The following is an 18,863-nucleotide window of genomic DNA, read 5'->3' as shown; positions in this document are numbered from 1 at the left end:
TAAAAAGCGCACGAACGAAGCCTGATTTTCTCTGGTGGTTTTCTTGCTGTTAAATTGGCTTTTATTAATCAGACTGGCATGACAGATGCTGCAGACTCATCACTCCTCAGTAAAAAAAAAAGGGGTGAATGAAAGAAGGGGGGTGAGGTCTTTGTGGAGCTATGAAATACTGGCGACTCTTGTACATCCAAACATGTTAGCTAATTTCTCCAAAAGCCAATTTTTCCTCTGAAATAGGTTAGTCAAAGACCCACTTTAAGGAAAATCATGACTTTGGTGTCTTTCCGATGATGGAGGACACATATACGAATAAATTTAGGCTGGGAAGTTCCCTGCTCCGCTCCATTCTGATGCATCCACTTGCAGACAAACAGATCCATGAACGTCTTTGTTTTCCTCGTCGGAGCTGGAATCTGGATCCAAACTGTACGGCTGGATAGCTCTGATATTGCACGCCATTTTTTTGCACCGCTAATGTTAGGTTGGGGGTGTGAGGGACTGTAAGCTAGTGGGACAGCGCTTAAACTAATCAGTTATATTGCTAGAGACGCTAGTCCACGGATGGGAGAGACGGATGGGAGGGACACAGTGAGCACTTCAGTCTCCGGCCCCGGTGCGGGGAGGTCTGAGCGGCGTTCGCTGTAAAAGACTCGCCAATCGAGCCGGAGCCAGTTGTGACGTGGGGCGAATGCATCCAGCGGGGGGTGGGAACGCTAGGCGGGGGGTCCTCGCTTAATAATATGCTTAAATTAAACGCATTGTCTGGTCTAATCTGAGGTCAAAAACATATACAAATAGAAATATACAAATGGTCATCCTCCCAAAAATATTTAAAAAAATACATTGTTGGTCATGCCAGAAAAGGTGGAAATAGTGCAAAGTCTAAATACTATCGACTTTGAATGGGCTGCAGGATCAGCCTTAATGTTCACAGTTCTGAGTAAACTCACTCAGATCTTCCTAAAATGCATTCTAGAAGTTCTCCTTGATAATGTACTTGTGAAAAATCTCATCCTTGTTTTTCTAGCTCTGATAAAATGGTATCACAGCAGTGAGCTTTCCAATATGGCGTCCAACTTTGCATTAGCGACATGTTAGCGTAGTGACTCTTGCCCGTACAACTCATTGGTTTAAACAGATGGGGATGGGGAATAGAGGCGGGCCAAATTCACACCAACAGTCCCGCCCACAACTCAGAGGTGAAGAACTCCTGCTGCTTTGGAGACACTATGTCGTAGAAAATGTTGTTTTGATTTGAGCCAAATTCTGAGTTCTACTTCTGAGTTGTGGGCGAGACTCTGCTGATTTTCCATGATACCTGTGTTTACACTCTGACCCACTAGCTTACAGCCGCTCACAAACCCAATCTAACAAGAGTGGTACAGCGAAAATGGTGAGCGATTTCAGAGCTATCCAGTTCTGAGCCAGATTCCAGCTCAGACAAGGAAAACCAAGACGTTCACGGATCTATTTGTCTCCAAGTGAATGCATCAGAATGGAGTGGAGCAGGGAGACTTTGGCCAATGGTGTTTTTTTATTCAGCCCAAATGCATCACAATTTAAATGAAGAAACACTCAGAAATGCAGCTTTAATCTTAAATGATTTTATTCATGAGGAAAATGCTACAAGAACAAAATAAAAAACACCAATCTTCATTGGAGTGGGTCTCTAAGTTATGTAAACGCATCAATGGAATCTTATTGTATTTATGGATCAGTTGGAGTGTCAGTTAAGGGCACCTTTTGGGATGTGGTCCATGATGGAAAAACTCTGCATTTGTCAAGTACTCAGGCGAGTCTGCGTGTGACTGACCTCAGCAAACAGACGGATGAGATGCTGCTGGAAATGCATGGAAGCGCTGTGGGCTTTCATCCTTTCCTTCTTTGTGAATGTCTCTGTCCGCATGAACCGAGCAGCTTAAATTCCTGGGAAATCCAGTTCTCAAGAGTAAGTCAATAAATAGTTCAGAGTTCAAGTGCAACAATTCAGCCATGTTTGCCCTGGGGGGTAGCTCAACTCCACTGACCTCCCCCCCGCTTCTCAGAGTGTTGCTCGCTCATCCTCTGAATCTTTTTCTTGACTGTCACGGCTGGACTTCAGAAGGAGCTCGGGAAACCCTCAGACCCACGCCTGGCTCTTAAACCTCCACTCTCTCCAGCAGACAGTGACTCACAGCTTAATCAGCAGAGCAACAAAACCACTTTTAGTGCAAAGACACCTAAAAAAATGCATCAGCTTTCCTCCAAGTCTTCTAGACAATTACCTCACCCACAGAAACGAAGACCTTTTCTTTACATTTTCTAGTAACAGTTTGAGGCTTTCCAATGAAAAAAGACCCACTTAAATCTGAAGACGAGACATAAAACGGCTTCATGTGTCAAACGGCTTTGCAGAGGATAGAAAAGCTCATCACAGACAAAACTAGCTGATAAAGGCTCCAAAGTTATTACATGAGATGACAGAGCAGAAGTTTGTTTTTAAAGAAATATGTCCAAAAAAATGCTAGAGAGGAAACATTTGGGCACAAAAAGGGTAGGTTTCAGTAAAGCAAATGTTATCTGGCCTCTGCAAACATCCGTTGATGTAGTTATTAGAGTTTATCAAGGGGAAGAACAAACGACATAGTAAACTATGCAAACAGGCAGTCAGTCAGGTTTCGTTTGAACTGCAGGAGGAGCTTACTCAACAGTTAAAAAAAAGATTTCATTATATTGATTTTAAATACTTATTTAGAAAAACATTTTGGTCCGATTAGTACATCAGCTGCAAAGTCACTGAAAGCAGAGCGGCGTTATCACTAGCATCTAACATCCCCTTCACTTTGGCAGTAAAGATCTTTGTCATTGTTGCTTTTTCTTCATCCATCCTGAACAAAACATGTCTGCTTTCATGAACCAGATCTAGCAGACCTGCTATAAGTAGTTTCCAACAATTGGAACAGGTTTTAAATGAGTTTGTTCTTCAGTTTTTTAAGAAGTGATTACTGAAACAGATTCTGCCGTGTTGTACGAGAAAGTTCATTGTGAAGCACAACCTCAGAGCTTTGCCCTCCAGATTAGCCTCTAGATCAGCTGTTTTGCCCTCCAGAGATGCGCTCTGGTCAAGTAGCTGATGCTACGTTCACACTGGGCATGTGATTCATGTTCAAGAACGCAATAAACACCTGTTCTTGAATGCGCATTTAGCCCAAGTTGTCCACACTAGAAAAGCAAGAAGGGGCATCTTCTTCTTTTTCTGCCATTTACTAGCGCATGCCCGCCATCTACAGCTGGAAGATTTTAAATCTCACGAATCTTGCTCCAGGCTTTTTTCTTTCACTGCTCTATTCCGATATTTGAAAGACTTGATGTCATATATTTCCAGCCGGGCTCAAAAAACAATTATTAATTTCCTCCCAAATGATCAATGTTCAAACTGTTGGTACTTCCGTAAATAAAAAGGGACGCCATCCATCCATAGGCCACTACCAAATCCGAGTCCCTGATTGGTCAAAGTTCAACTGGTTTAATTTTAAATGTGCATTCGATATTTGTACGTTTTGTACATAGAGTGCAAAAACTGTTGCAGAAACTGGCGTATCTACATGTGATGCCTGAAACACATGTATGTGTGTTTACATAGATTTTTCAATGCAAGTGGTTGCCTCAGTGCACATTGCCAAGGGTGATGTAAAGGTAGCGTCATGGCTTCTAATCCAGAAAACTGTTGCTCCGTTTTTTCTGCAGTGGCTTCTGACGGACAGTCTGGGTGCATTTGATTTTAAGTTCAGCCTCTTCAGGATGGGATTTCAAAAGGTTGTTTCCGTTGCTGCTACGTATTGCAACTTTGCAACTTTACTGCATTAGTTTTTGTCAGTGGAATCCAAACTTTCCCAGTGCTTTTATGAGCTTGATCCTGGCAGCATTTTGAAACTCTGCTGTTCCTTACGGGGAGCAATGCATATCTGCTTTAAGTGCCTAGACTTGGGTTTTGTCTTTAGTCTCATGTCAACGTTGCAAGTCAATCAGCCTCTTAATGTGAAGGAAATGTGTTTTTTGTGGAATCATCTTTGGGAATGCATGTGAAGCCACTGTAGGTGTCAAGGGGCTGGAATTGTGCTCACTGAGTGGGAATGAAATGTTTGAATCACAGGAATAACAAAGGAACGGCGTGTGTTTGATCAGCTGTACCAACAGATTCAGGCAGATATCACGTGTTCCTTCTCATAAACAGGAGCGCTGACTGGACAGCAGGTAGAAACATAATTTACAGCAAAATGTTGTTCATTCAATTTCATCATTAAAATGTTTAATCTCTCAATAGGGATCTGTGCAAAAATCTGTATTTGCTTTGTCCACTTGTGCTGCCAGTCACGTTTTATACTATGATCACTTAAGACAGTAGATTCTTAAATTCAATTCTGCCATTCTGTCCCACTCTGATCATCTTTTGATCTATTTTAAAAATGTTCCAGGGGTCTTTTAATTATGATGATGCTGTTTTTAGGCAACATTAAAAAAGAAAAACAGCTGTTTTAGAACATAGTTTTTGCAGAGCAGCAGAAAGAACACATACAGTACATACAGCTCCTCGCTAACCCACCAAGAGGGAAAAAAATGAGCAATATTGGAGCCATGCAGGCGTACAGTTAGTTCCAGATTCCAGCTCAAACAAGGAAAATGAAGTCATTTATGGATTTATTGGTCTCCAAGTAGACGCATCAGAATGGAGCGCAGCAGGAAGCTTGTGGCCCGTTGATTGTATTTTCTACGTCACAAAACAGTTTTTTTAAAAACTGTATTTTTCGTCTGCTCCCAATTCACAACGATTTGGATAAAGAACTATTCAACGCAATATTGACTTTCATTTTCTTAATAAATGTCCTCCATCCTCAGAAAAGTGCCACAAGGACACCAGAAACACAATTTTCCTCAAAGTAGGTCTTTGAAGTCCCTCGATGACAATTTTTAAAATAAAAACATTCCCAGTGGTGTTTTAATTATGATTATGAAGTTTTTAATCAAAATCCCACAACATACATGTCTTGAATAGCCATGTTTCTAGTTTATCTGAAGCCTCAGTTTCCAAAATCTACATGGCTGTTGGTGCTGAGCTGAGTAGCCCCCTCCTTGATCCCCCCATTCTGCGGGAGTGAGGAGCTTGACATGAGGGGGGGGGGGTCACAAATGACACCAACTGACGGTCTCCATTCAAAAATTATCTTTAGCGATAAAGAAACAGCGTAAAGTGACCGGGATGGGGAGCCGGGCTGCTCGGGCCAGAACTTTATGATATTTTTCTAAGTTTCATCGAGGTCCCCTGACTTTATTCTTGTTTCTATTTTTATCCTCTCTGGTTATTGGGGGACAGCGAGCCTTCACACTTGGTCTGAGGGAGAACCCAAATTTGTGACTTTAACTTTAAGTTTAATTTTAAACACCTTCGGTCAAGAACAAAATCCAGCATGGACGCACTTACAATGCATGTGGGGAATGCAGCAGTGTGAGTCTGCTCTTGTCCCGCCCCTGAGCTCGTGCACGCTGGACGGAAATGAAAAAGAATGAAGAAATGAATTTTTTTTTTATTACATTTGTTCTCTTTTATAAGAAACATATCAAAAACTCAAAATACAAGATTTTCATTGGAGGGGAAGTTTAACGTAATCCCTGTTTTTTAATCTGCAACACTCACACACTTACTGCTATGAAAGACAGTAATAATTGGCATTTACTTTGTTTGTAAAATCAAACCAACCCAGAAGAAAAAGAAAAAAACCTCTGGTTTAAGCAGAATCTCACATAATGCTGGCATGCTGATGACATAAAGGAAAAAGGAACGTAAAGAAATGTTTGAAAATTTCTTTTCCCAACCCTTTAACGTAAAGAGATTCAAATCCCTGCTGTTTTATTAGCTTGAGAAGTTAAAGAAAATTACACCCACCCATGCATACTTAAACACATGCATGTCAAACTATGCTTTTCTTTGTTTTAAACGGTGGGTTGAATCATTAGCAGCAGGCTGACTGAAGTTGAATGGAAGCTGCTTGTTTTAACTTTTCTTTCACGAGTGGAATAATTGTATGCTTCATCATTACTGCCTTCCAAGCTTTTATTCTGACATCTTCATCAGAAACATGTGACCTGGTCCAAACGGGAGTCCAGCAGCGTCTGGAGGATTTTCAACATCAGATCATAAAAGTTCAGCACGTGTCAGACGCATCAGCCTGGGCGGCTCGCTCCCATCCAGCCTCCCCAGAGACGCACTGCTGTCTGCTGCAAAAACAAGTCACTGAGGCCAGGGGCCCCAGGGGTCCGCCAAGATGGGCGGGGTGCAGGGTTGAAGGAGGATGAGGGCAGGGAGGGATGAGCACGCTGTGTTTACGTTTTCCTCGCTGGCTGATTGCTGGAAAACTCTATGAGACCACGGTCTGGAGTCTGTTTCTGCTCTCATCCTTGCAGTGTGAGTGTGCTACAGAGACCAGAGCTCATCATCAGCTGACAGACATAATGGACGTTTTCTGTTCCTTATGCAGAGCTGAAGTCTGCTATAGCGGAAATAAAATTGCTTAAAAAAAGAACATTTTGTTGCACAATGTGGTGAAGTCCCTCTCCAATAACTTTTTGATCTATTTACAAAGCATTCCCAGTGGTTTTTTAATCATAATTATGCCGTTTTAAGCCAAAATAGAAACAACCGTGTCTTTTTTCTAGTACATAGTTTGTGCAGAGCGGCAAAAGTTTATTAGAAATTCTCTTTTGAGTTGAGGGCGGTACTATTGCTGCAGAGTTAGTCTGCCCCCACTTCCCATCACAGATCTGTTTACATGCTCTCCTGCTAACTCACAGCCCCTTACACCCCCAACCGAACATAGCAAAAATGGCGAGCAATACTGGAGCTATCCAGCCGTACAGTTTTGAGCCAGTACCAGCTCAGACGAGGGAAGCAAAGACATACAGGGATCTATTTATCTACAAGTAAATGCATAGAAATCATTACACCTCTCAGGTTGATTTTCAAATGTAGATGCGGAATGCTTACCTTTACCCCGGGGGCCCTGGCCTAAGGGCCCATTCTACCAAAACATGGTAGAATATATAAAAGGATGACACAAAGGAAGGAGGTGAAAAGAAGACATCTACTGGAATGGTTCTTTTTCACCTCTTTTATACTGTATAAAGGTGGCGAGTCACAATACAAACCTCCACCTTTACTCATTTTTACACTAATAGCAGCAGAACTAGAATTCAAGGAACAATGTTGGACTGAGTGACTTGTCTGTGCCGGACATTTTGACACATGAGCAGGATGAGCAGGAATCAAACCTGTGTCATAGGACCAGTGATAATGAATTGCAAAGTAATGAATTACTTTTCAGCTGTAATTTTTCATCTGCTCTTGTTTCACATAAAGAAAAGCGTAGAAATGCAATTTAAGATCCAATTTCTTTAAATTTGTCTGCCATCATCAGAAAAATGCCACAAGAAGATGTTAAAACACACTTTTTTATCACTTAATGTCACTTAAAAAAAGGACTTATGAGCACTTCTGAAAAATGTTCTTATTTCTTTCACAGTTTTTAATTGAAATTAATAAAACAAAACTAACATACAAACACTTGTAGAAGTGCAAATGTACCGTTCCTGATGTTTGTTCTGGAAGCATAAGATAAAAATCCACAGTTTTCCGTCTTGAGGATCTGCACCAACATCACAGAAAACAAGTGGTGTCGTGTAAAACTCAGAGGGAACAGACTGCTGTGATTTGGTCCTCCACACATCTGTGAAGAAGACTTATTGAAACTTAAAGTTATTCAAATCCATCTATTGCTTTCCTGATGCCTTTTGAGAACCTGACAGAAACATTCCAGTCTGCCTGCCACTGTGGATGTCTGAGACGTTCTGTAACGACCTACAAACAGGCACATCCGTGATCATAAGACAAGTTAGTAAACGGGGATAAAAAGAAGATGTTCGGGTAATCATTTGACATTTTTGATAGAAGCTCAGAAGATGCAGGCGGATGGGATTCTTCAGCTCCAGGCCTCTTCAGCCTTCATGATGCAGAGCTTCAAACAGCAGTGCTGTGAACCTCTCTGCCAGTCCACAGACCTCTGCTTTGACCTTTACTCTCAGGTTTCAGTTTCAGCCGGTCTGTACACACGGGCTGTGAGCGTGCACGGTTACCGCCATGCATGCACACGTGCAGCCGGGCTGACGGAGTGTCAGGGTGTGCGTCTGGCAGCTGGCCTGCGTCTGGCTGGGTAATGAAGTCCAGGTGCTGCTGCGCTGACACCTGTCACAGATATTTAAAGCCGGAGAAAGCCAGACTGAAAACACGGCCAGACAGGCTGCTTGCTTATTTTAACAGGATTGCCCAACCGGACCTGAGAACATGGAGGACGAACACGTAGCTCAGAATCCCCTGAAATCAAGCCTCTGCTTTGGTCACATTTTCAGAACTATCCTCAAACGTGCTGTGTGCTGCCGTGCTGTGTGAACTGTACGATTTATTTCAAAATGCCATGTATTGAACTCTTCCAGCTGAGAATTTCATCTTTTCATGGCTGTTGTCTTGGTTTTTTTATCAAACATTTTAATTACAGTTATTCAGACAAAAGATGTGCACTGCAAAACTTTTACTCTTGTTTCTTTCTTTGTTCAAATAGTTCTGAACAACTGCTCTGTCATATGTTATTATTAACCCTTGTGCTATCTTAGATGACTCCACCCTTACATTGAAGTGTTCTCCCTACCATGACAAAGCTGGATAAAGGTGGAAAGATTTCATGTAATCCATGGACACCAGTGAAGATCACAAATAATTGAAGAAAAAAGGTTCAGAGCACTGTCTAGTGGGTCTAGATGACCCAACTCCCAACGTTAAAGTGCCTAGGATAGCACAAGGGTTAAAACTTTCTAAGAGAAGCATATTGCTTTAGATATTTTTCCCTTGGTGAATAGCTGAAAACTTTAAGAAGGTTTGGTTTCTAAATTAATTGGAGGTAAATGATTTTGGAACAAGCAGTTACCAAAAGTGCAACAAACTCACACTAGAGCTAGATAGATATCAGCATGAGTGACTCCAAGAAGGGGTGTGGACTTCCACCATGGTCACTCCTGATTGGTGAGATTGGTTGCCATCGACATCATGACTCAGACTGACTCGGACCAATCACTGCTTACTGACAACAACTGGCTCCAATATGCTGGCGTTCGTACTACTAAAGAAATGGCGACAGGATTGACTTCATTTGGTTCGAGCCGGAAGTAAACCATTTTCTATGGGTGACATCACACTCACTCAGTCCAGTACTCATATACAGTCGATTGTCCAGACAGACTTGCTTGCTCTGATTATTTGGGTGAAGTACTTTTGATTCCCTTACCAATGTTTGTCAAAATGTTCAAGGACATAGTTTCTGCAGAGCGGCAGAAACTCACAAATTAGAAATTTGTCTCTGAGTTGAGGATGGGCTAGAGACCAGCTCAGACGAGGAAAACAAAGATGCACATGAATCTATTAGTCTGCAAGTGGATGCATCAGAATGGGGCGTAGCAGGGAGCTGGTGTCCTGCTGATTGTAGTTTGTAGATAAAAAACCACAAGTTTTTTCCAACTGCTTTTTTTTTGTCTGCTCCTGATTCAACGGTTTGAATAAAAAATACTCAGAAATGCAGTTTTAATCTTAATCTTTTTTTTAATATACTGTATGTCCTATATTATCAAAAAATGCTATAGGAACAAGTTGAGAAACAATTTTCATTGGAGTGGGTCTTTAATACTTTGCAGATACAAATACATACTTGTTTGTAACTTGGTGCAAAGAGGGCAACTACAGGGGGAAATAAAGTTCTGGAAGGCTGCAGGCTAGCTGTGAATCAAAAGATGAAGTACAACATGCTTAATAACATTTAGCTATAATTGATTTTTTGTCTCTGACAGAGAAATAACAGAAATGATAGCAGCAGTAGAGCCTCCTGCTTGTTGCTCATCATTCTTTACCTTGGTGAATGTTTTTTTCTGCACGTTTAAAGAAGTCTGAAAAAACGGTATCATCAATATGAGGAGTCAAACATGTATAAATCAGAATACATGCAGGCTTTTTTCATCATCTGCAGATCTAAAACCCTGATGTTGTTCTAAAGGAGGAGTTTCATGGGGTCAGTAAGGCCCCAGAGAAGCCTTTCCTATAGATTTCTATAAAGTTTCAGGATCTGAACGATGGCCAACCAATGTGCAATAGCAGAGCATTAAAGGTTGCAAAAAGACTTACAGTACATGAAAGCGTGCTGATGGGATGGCCGTGTGAATGCAGGTTAGTTGCAGTGAAACAAAGCACTTCCTTTCCTTTCTGTTGCTATTGGGAAACATGACAGAAGGGTTAAAAGATGCTACTCTGCACCTCGCAGAGGTAAAGGTTGTGTCTGGCATCACTTGTAAGGAGGTTTCCTAAGCCGTGAGGGTTTAGAACAACCTCAAGTATTTCTGACTTTCACAGTGGTTCTTCGAACTCTAGAAACTCTAGAAATCCTGAAGACCGCCAAAATGCTTTCTGTGGGTTTGGATGCTAGTGGAATTGAAACTGGAGTGGAAGAAAAATAACAGACTGACTCCTTGGTAAAAAGCTCTCAAGCAGAGCTTATGTGAGCGCTTATTAGTGGTCACCATGTTTCCTTGTGCTTTCTTAAAGACTCTTTACTTGCTGCTAATACAAACATGTTTGAGGGACTCATCTGTTTAGGATACTCCATGTTCTGTCCTGGTTCAACTCATTAAACTGGATGAAAAAAAAAGATTTCTATGCTTCTGTCTGCAGGATGAAGGTGTGGTCATGGGAGCAGCGAGGTGAGACGGGGCTGGTTCTTCTGGCCTTCCTGACTCTGGCGCTGTCTTTGGGGAACCTGTCCACGAGGACTCTGCAGGTACAAGAAGACTGCATGAAATGAACCTGGTTGGGTTTGACATTGGTTATTATTATTGTCGTGTTTTTATCAACATGACAGAAAGCTTTGAGATCATGTCAGGGATACATTCCCTGATTCCAAACAGTTTCTGTCCCACCAGGCACAAGATGTCTACGGACTATGGTCTACTGTAGATGTCTACTGGACATCTCCGACAACTAACTCTATTTTCTTCCTGTATTAGATGTCTATCAATAGTGTTCTGAAAGATATAGAGGTCTCCTACACATCTACTTGAAGCCATCTAATCTAGGTATTTTAGATGTCCGTTAGAGGATTTAAAAAAAAACATTTACTGGATATGAAATAAGCTCCGCAATTTTACATCCATGTTCAGGACCCACTGAATCCCTTTTGACCCAGTTAATGTTGGGTAAGGACGGGGCCAAACACACACACAAACACACACACACACACAAACAGAGAGAGACACCTAGGGTCATTTTTTGCTACTCTAGGAAACATGTTTTTGAACTGTGGGAGGAAACTGGAGTGCTCAGAGAAAACCCACACATTATGAAGAGAATAAAAACATACACAGATCCTAGGAGGGATTTGAACCAGGGCCTTTTTGTGATGATGCGAGAAGACTAACCACTACACCATGATGCAGCCTGTGTTTTTACAATTCATTTTAATTGCGTTTTTGTTGACACACAACTAGTAATTACAAAATTCTACATTCCAAGAAGTGTAAAACATTTTTACTGAAATCAACCTGGGGTTAAAGGGTCTCAGAAACTTGCATCAAAACAACAATCCAACACAAGTACTGTGTGCAACAATGTGTGAACAGTATTTTCATTCAGAAGAACCTGAAAAGCACATTCTAATTTGATATGCAACAATATTGTATATCATCAAAGCCAACTTAGGACATTTTTAAACACCCCAAAAATCCCATGAAATAACAATGCAGATTGCAGCAGAAACGTGGTGCAGCACCCTCTGCTAATTACTTGAACAAGTATACATGTACTTGTTTTTTGCATTCGTCAGTTGTTTATATGCGCACATGTCCCTCAAAGATTTTGCACAACGGGTCTTTGCGTGAATTCGGTTTTGAGCTGTTCATAATTTTTGGTCAGTTGAGAATAAGACAATTTACGCGTATTTTACGTAGATTATATACCAAATTTTACAAGATGCATAGAAATGTGTGGCTTTACACGACCGTTCCACGTGTCCACGTATATCTAACATACTTCTCAGGCATGTACCAACGATGTATAACTTTTATTTTGCACATGCACATATCAAGTTAAAATGATGTAATAAATGCACAAATCACTAATAAACTGCATTTAAACAGCGCAATAATCACGCATGGTTAATGCACTATTGGCGTATTGTGTGACGGGTACATAAATTGGCCGCTCCCCTTGTCCGGCTCGTCCGGGCGGGGGATCAGGTCTCTCATGGACAGATATCTGAATATCTGCGGAAGTAAGACGGGTACGGCACTGGACACGCCCTTATCGCTGCGGCTCCCGGTGGGCTGCCTAGACCAGAAAAATCCAACTGTTTAATTAAAACAGCACCTGTTGCAAGGACGTGCGACGGGAGCTGACCATGGTGCTGACGTGGTGGGATTTCTGCCCAGTGCTCTGAATGTCAAAGTTAAGAAAATAATAATATATATATATATTCAGCCATAGAGTTCTGAGACAGATGGCATCTCAGATAAGAAAAGTATAGATGTTAAAAGATCCAATGGTCTGCAGAATCGAAGAGGAGCAGGGAGAATCCCCCCCCCCCCCCCCCCCCCCCCCCAGGTTCTCATCTGCTCCTGATTCATCACAACTTGACTAAAGAAATCCTCAGAAATGTAGTTTTAAATCTGAATTCTTTAATATAAATTTTCCATCACAAGAAAATGCTACAAGATCATGTAAAAACACCAAAAGCATCATTTTCATTGGAGTGGGTCTTTAACACAAAACACCTCAATTATTCTGTAAAAGTCCGGTTTTACACCAAGTCATGGACATTGTTCAAAGGCAAGTTAATTATGCAAACTTTTGTCTTCAAGTAGGATTGGCTCAACTTAAAAACCAAATGAGTCAGGCAATGTGAAGTCATCCATTTATTGACCCAATTAGCTGGTCTGAATGAATACGAAAAGAAAAGTTTAAAAATATTTTATGGAATAAGACAATTCAATTCAATTTTATTTTATTAGTATAGCCCAAATTCGCAACAACAGTCGTCTCGATGGGCTTCGTATCGGTAATTGAAAAAGTTAAACACAAAATCAAAAGGATCATGAATACATAGAATTCAATAGGAAAATACTAAATTGAACTAACAAACAGACTAAACTAAACTGGACATCCCTGCCCTTAGACCCTCCTTCACGGTAAAGAAAAATTTCTAAAAAAAACGGATTCCGGAAAAAATGAAGAAACCTCAGGGGTGTACACATGAAGGAGGGATCCTCCCCCAGGACGGACGGGCAATGTACCAGAACTCTTAGAGAGGAATGAACTTATCTAATTCTACAAATACATATTTAAAGTCAAGCAAATGATCTTCCTCCAGATGTAGTTGGGGGAACTCTCAGGACACGCTGCTAACAAAGAGTTACAGTATTCCAGCCTAGACGTAACAAGACAAATAATTCATCTACAAATGATGTTAATTCAAGATGAAATGACCAAAAAGTGTTAAGTTCGTTAGACTTTTAAACTCCTTTTATAAAAGTGTGCACACGCGATAGTTTTGGATTTCTAGAGCCTCTCATCCACTACAGCTGCTCACCTTTAACAAAGAGCTAAGCTCACATTCCACCAGTCACTACAATGAATCTGTCTGAATGAAGGGATGCAGCTTGACGGCCTCTGTTAATGCTGCTAATCCACATCAGGAATGTGCAAAATGCCTAAAGTCTTCACACACCGGAGCCTCAAAACAAAAGCGGGTGTTGCTGGTTTAAGGGCATTTGCAGGTTGTGACGCATGCTCCATGTGGCGATGTTCACCTGTAATGCCAGCATGGAACTGTGCCAAAGCATGAATTGGGAAATGAATATATTGAGTGGAGCCAGGAACAAAAAGCCAGCTTCATCCTGCTTTCAGGCTGTTGCCATGGTTTATCACAGATGCTGTGCCGTGTCCAGACCCGTATCCAGCTTAGTAAACCAACACTCTTCTGTACGTACAGGAGGACGGCGTGGCATCAAACAGTCTGGAAGAGGAGTTGGAGGTGACCACATACTGGTGGGGGGAGTGGGCCAAGTGGACAGCCTGCACCCGAACCTGTGGGGGCGGAGTTATGTCGCAGGAGCGACACTGTCTCAAACAGAGGTCAGTCCTCAGCAACCACATGATCAGTTTCCTGACCAAACTTTTAGTGGGAGTGAGAATTTTAGGGTAATTTAATAAAAAAAATACATGAAAAGAACATTGTGGTAAATATCTTAAAAAAAGTTTGATGATCTTTAATTTCATGTGACAAATATTCAAAAAGTTCATTTCACTTACAGAAAAATGAATGACCAAGTGCCTGAGACAGTATTTGAAAGAAACGCAGAGAAATTTACAAACATGTCTCATTTTATAAATTAAAGCAGCTTTAAATTCTTACACACAACATTTTTGGAATTCCTTTCATTTGAATGTTCCTTGAATATTGATGTGTGCCTTATTGTTTCTTTACTAAATGTTTCATTTCTGTCCAAAGAAAGAAAGTTGCTGGTGGAAAGGATAACATGACCTGCATTGGAAATGCCAAAAAATATCACCTGTGCAACACCAAAGTGAGTGAAGGATTTTTGCCACAAACCCATGTTTTGTCTCATATATAAATCTTCATTTTCTTAAAACTCTTATAACAACCTACGTGGTTTTTCTGTGTGACACAGGAATGTCCTGCCACTGGAAGGAGCTTCAGAGAAGAGCAGTGCTGGTCCTTCAACTCACAAATTTACAGTGGGAGGAGCTACCAGTGGAAACCTCTCTATCCTGGTAATGACACAAGAAGAAATGCCTGAAGAATACCGTGAGGCTGTAAATGAGGGCATTTAATGTGAAAGCAGCAGACCTGTTTTCAAAAATTTTAAATGTTTACCTAAGGTGTAACAGACGAATAAAAAAGTCATATTTTGACTTCTGGGTTGAAGCCCATTTAAAAACAAAAGTAACTAAATTGAGTCCAGTTCACCATCTCTTTGCCACAACTCACAAATGCTTGTAATACAAAAAGTCCTCTGAGTTTAAGACTTTAGAGCAAAATTCAAAATGTTATTTTTCACCTTTATGGTATAATGTCCCACCTTATTTTATATTTAACCCTTGTGCTATCTTAGATGACCCCACCCTTACATTGACGTGTTCTCCCTACCATGACAAAGGTGGATAAAGGTGGAAAGATTTCATGTAATCCATGGACACCAGTGAAGATCACAAATCATTGAAGAAAAAAGGTTCAGTGCACTGTTTAGTGGGTCTAGATGACCCAACTCCCAATGTTAAAGTGCCTAGGATAGCACAAAGGTTAAAAGCAAGCACAAATAAAGATGTGGTCATCTTATTGACACAAGAATGGTACGACTCTCACCTAATATTTTATATTTTGAAAAAAAAAAAGGTTCCTCCATTGATGGCAACAGCCAAAAAGTGGAAATCTGGACTCAAATCTGCCAAACAGGTCAAATGTCATGTGGCTACACTTAATTGAGGGTTGTATCTTAATGTACTGTAGTCTTTCCTGTGAAAAATTCTGTCCTGGTTATGCATTTTATCGCCGTCTTCCTGCTCAATTTTTTTAATTCATGTTCCACTCTGCTAATTATCCTTTTACGTGTCTTTGCATACTTCAAAGCTCAGCTATCTGTCCATTCCAGTTCACTATCTCTGCTCCCCCAGTTCCACCCACACACCTAACAAATGTCATTTCAAAGAATAAACACTGTAAGGCTCTCATTGGACTTGTTGAGCACATCATCTCACTCTGACATAACACCTCATCCTTCATTCTTCCCATCTGCCAGCAGTTTCTGTCGGCTGAAGAGTCAACTGTGGCTAGACAGCAGTTAGATCTAGGAATAACTATAATTGATGCCCTTTGTGTTTTTGGTTGATGCTCCTTGATGGAGGAATCTGTTTGCTGTGGTGGCCCCTGAGGGGAAAAGCCAAAAAGCAAAAGAAGACGTGAAACCAGACCAGACAGAACAACAGTGACATTTTAAATGCATCAACCATTTAACTAAAGTGAATCAGTTGAAACTACCTGGTCTGGAATTGGGCCATTAGCCTGTCTTTGACTTGTGTTTTTCCTCCTGTTTTCAGCCGACTATGTTCACATTTCGAGTAACCCCTGTGACCTCCACTGCACCACGATTGATGGCCAGAGGCAGCTCATGGTGATGGCACGAGACGGCACCTCCTGCAAGTACAGCAGCTACAGAGGCGTCTGTGTAGACGGCACCTGTGAGGTGAGTCCGGCCCAAGTCTTTCTGGGAAACCTATGTCTCCTTATAAGAGCCTCATAACGTCTCGACTCTGATGGGGATAGGTGGCAAAAAAAGCATATTTGTACAACCGTAAGGGGCAAAATCATGCCAAGAAGAAGAATAAGACGTGTCAGATCATAGCAGAAATGTCCGAAGAAAAATATGCTTTACCTTGTCACATTGAATACACCTGCATCATTGAAAATCAATGAAAATAAATAAACAAACTTCAGTAAAAAATAGAAAAAAACTGTACAAATAAAAGAAAAGCTCTTCAGATGTGTGATATTTACGGAGCCCGTGTCCTGACATTAAGATATAAAAATATATCTTGTTCCCACAGATTAATATCTTGTTCCCACAGATTATTATCTCGTTCGCACGAAATACTATTGCGTTCCCACAAGATACTATTGCGTTCCCACAAGATACTATTGCGTTCCCTCAAAATACTATTCCGTTCCCTCGAAATGATTAACTCGTGCGAACGCAATAATTAATCCGTTCAAACGCAATAATTATTCACGTCATAAGTCATTCATGCGGATATGCTCTCTGTACGACGGCAAAAGCCGCTTTCAGCGGTAACTTCCGTGTCTCTGTGACCCACATTCGTTCAAAAAAGGAACATGAAAAACAAAAATGATCACTTTATTACCGTCTCAATGAATACAAGAAAAATATCAAAAGATTTATGATAACTAGGCTGCTTTGTCATACGATAGCTCCTGCTAGGCTACTACTAGCGCCGCCGCAGAGCTCTTTGATGTATGCCGGCATTTCGGCAACTGGCTGGTCGGTTGACAGACAGCTGATATGGTAGTTTAGGGTCGAATAGGAATAATAATATTCAGGACTTGTCTTTTATTAACTTTAGCAGTCAGTCGCTTACCATTCGAAGGCTATTAGGCTACATGCTAACTGACTAGCCGATCAAATCCTGTTATTAATTTACGTCATAGATTTACAGCAGATACCTTCACATTTCTGTCTGTGTGTGTCTCATTACATTGCATTGAAGACACGGAGGATGTTTAGAGAACAGATTTATTTATTTTAAAAAGCACAAAAGCATCCATCGTATTCACGTTCATTCACATTATGATGATGATCTGGTACTCCCTCAGTAATCTTGCTGCAAAAGCCGCTTCCTGCCGCTACTTCCGTGTCTCTGTGAGCATTCAATAGGGGTAAAAATAAAAGCAAGAATGGTCGATCTGTTATTGTCTCGATGAAAATCTGAAAAATATCATATTAAGCTGGCTGCTTCGCCTAAAGCACTTACCTTTAGCTCGTAGCATAACAACAATAGCAGTACGTCACATTTCCCAGCATGCTTTGCTGCCAATCATTGGCCAATCACCGTGTCCCTGTGACCAAGGTTTAACAACAAGACCAATGATTGGCTGCTAAGCATGCTGGGAAACGTGACGTACTGCTATTGTTGTTATGCTACGAGCTAATCATTTCGAGGGAACGGAATAGTATCTTGTGGGAACGCAATAGTATTTCGTGCAAACGAGATAATAATCTGTGGGAACAAGATATTAATCTGTGGGAACAAGATATATTTTTATATCTTAATGTCAGGACACGGGCTCCGTAGATATTAGCTTATTATTTAAAAAAATAATGTAAAACAATGAATCTGAACAGCTTTGCGGGTGGTAGACTTGGATAAATAAAACCTTTAATGATATCCCACAAAAGTTATCAAATATACAAAGTACCACATTTTGACAAGTTTTGCATTATTATTTCAGCTCTCTTTAAAAACATAATGGTCTTGAAAAACTGGCTAGTTATGTTTTTCCAAACAATTCTATAGCTCCGTTCTAAAGAATGACCCTTTAAGGTGATTTGACTTGCTAAAAGAAGTTTTTTTCATTTTTTTTTGCATGAAATATCAAGGTTTTAGACCACTCATGTTCCCTCGTTTATCGAGGGGTTACAGTCTGTAAACAACCCGTGATAGCTAAAATCCACTAAGTAGGATTTCAGATGTTTCGAGGCTTAACAACTCCTCGCTAGGCATCTTATCCACTTTTCTCAGACAGACATGATTTTTCTCTCAAACTTCAAAACTTTGTAGTAAAATAAAATTATATAATGAAAACTCAAATCTGATCACAATGAAAACTTATGGGAAGCAGGTGTGGAGGAGATTGATTGACAGTGTTTTACAGCCAATCAGGACGCAAAACACAGTGCGCAGTGTTATAAATGAAAGAATGCAAAAGTGCTGCAAAAGAATCTGAAAGGAGAACCTCATTATAGTGAGGGAACACAGTAGAGCAAATCTATCTATCTATCTATCTATCTATCTATCTATCTATCTATCTATCTATCTATCTATCTATCTATCTATCTATCTATCTATCTATCTATCTATCTATCTATCTATCTATCTATCTATCTATCTATCTATCTATCTATCTATCTATCTATCTATCTATCTATCTATCTAT

At 40.6% G+C, this 18,863-nt stretch overlaps 1 protein-coding gene across 1 annotated transcript in view; it reads left to right on the top strand.

The window, feature by feature from the left end:
• Nucleotides 1-18,863, top strand: part of adamtsl2 (ADAMTS like 2) — a 44,635-nt gene that overhangs the window by 1,788 nt on the left and 23,984 nt on the right. Inside the window, exons 2-6 of the mRNA XM_011479667.2 lie at nucleotides 10,796-10,901; nucleotides 14,106-14,248; nucleotides 14,625-14,700; nucleotides 14,806-14,908; nucleotides 16,232-16,377. Of these exons, the coding sequence (XP_011477969.1) occupies nucleotides 10,797-10,901; nucleotides 14,106-14,248; nucleotides 14,625-14,700; nucleotides 14,806-14,908; nucleotides 16,232-16,377 (573 nt within the window). The 5' untranslated portion in view covers nucleotide 10,796. The remainder of the gene's footprint in view (nucleotides 1-10,795; nucleotides 10,902-14,105; nucleotides 14,249-14,624; nucleotides 14,701-14,805; nucleotides 14,909-16,231; nucleotides 16,378-18,863) is intronic.

This window comes from Oryzias latipes, chromosome 9 (assembly GCF_002234675.1).
Source record: "Oryzias latipes chromosome 9, ASM223467v1".
Taxonomy (NCBI): Eukaryota; Metazoa; Chordata; class Actinopteri; order Beloniformes; family Adrianichthyidae; genus Oryzias; species Oryzias latipes.
This window is presented reverse-complemented; position numbering and strand designations above follow the sequence as displayed.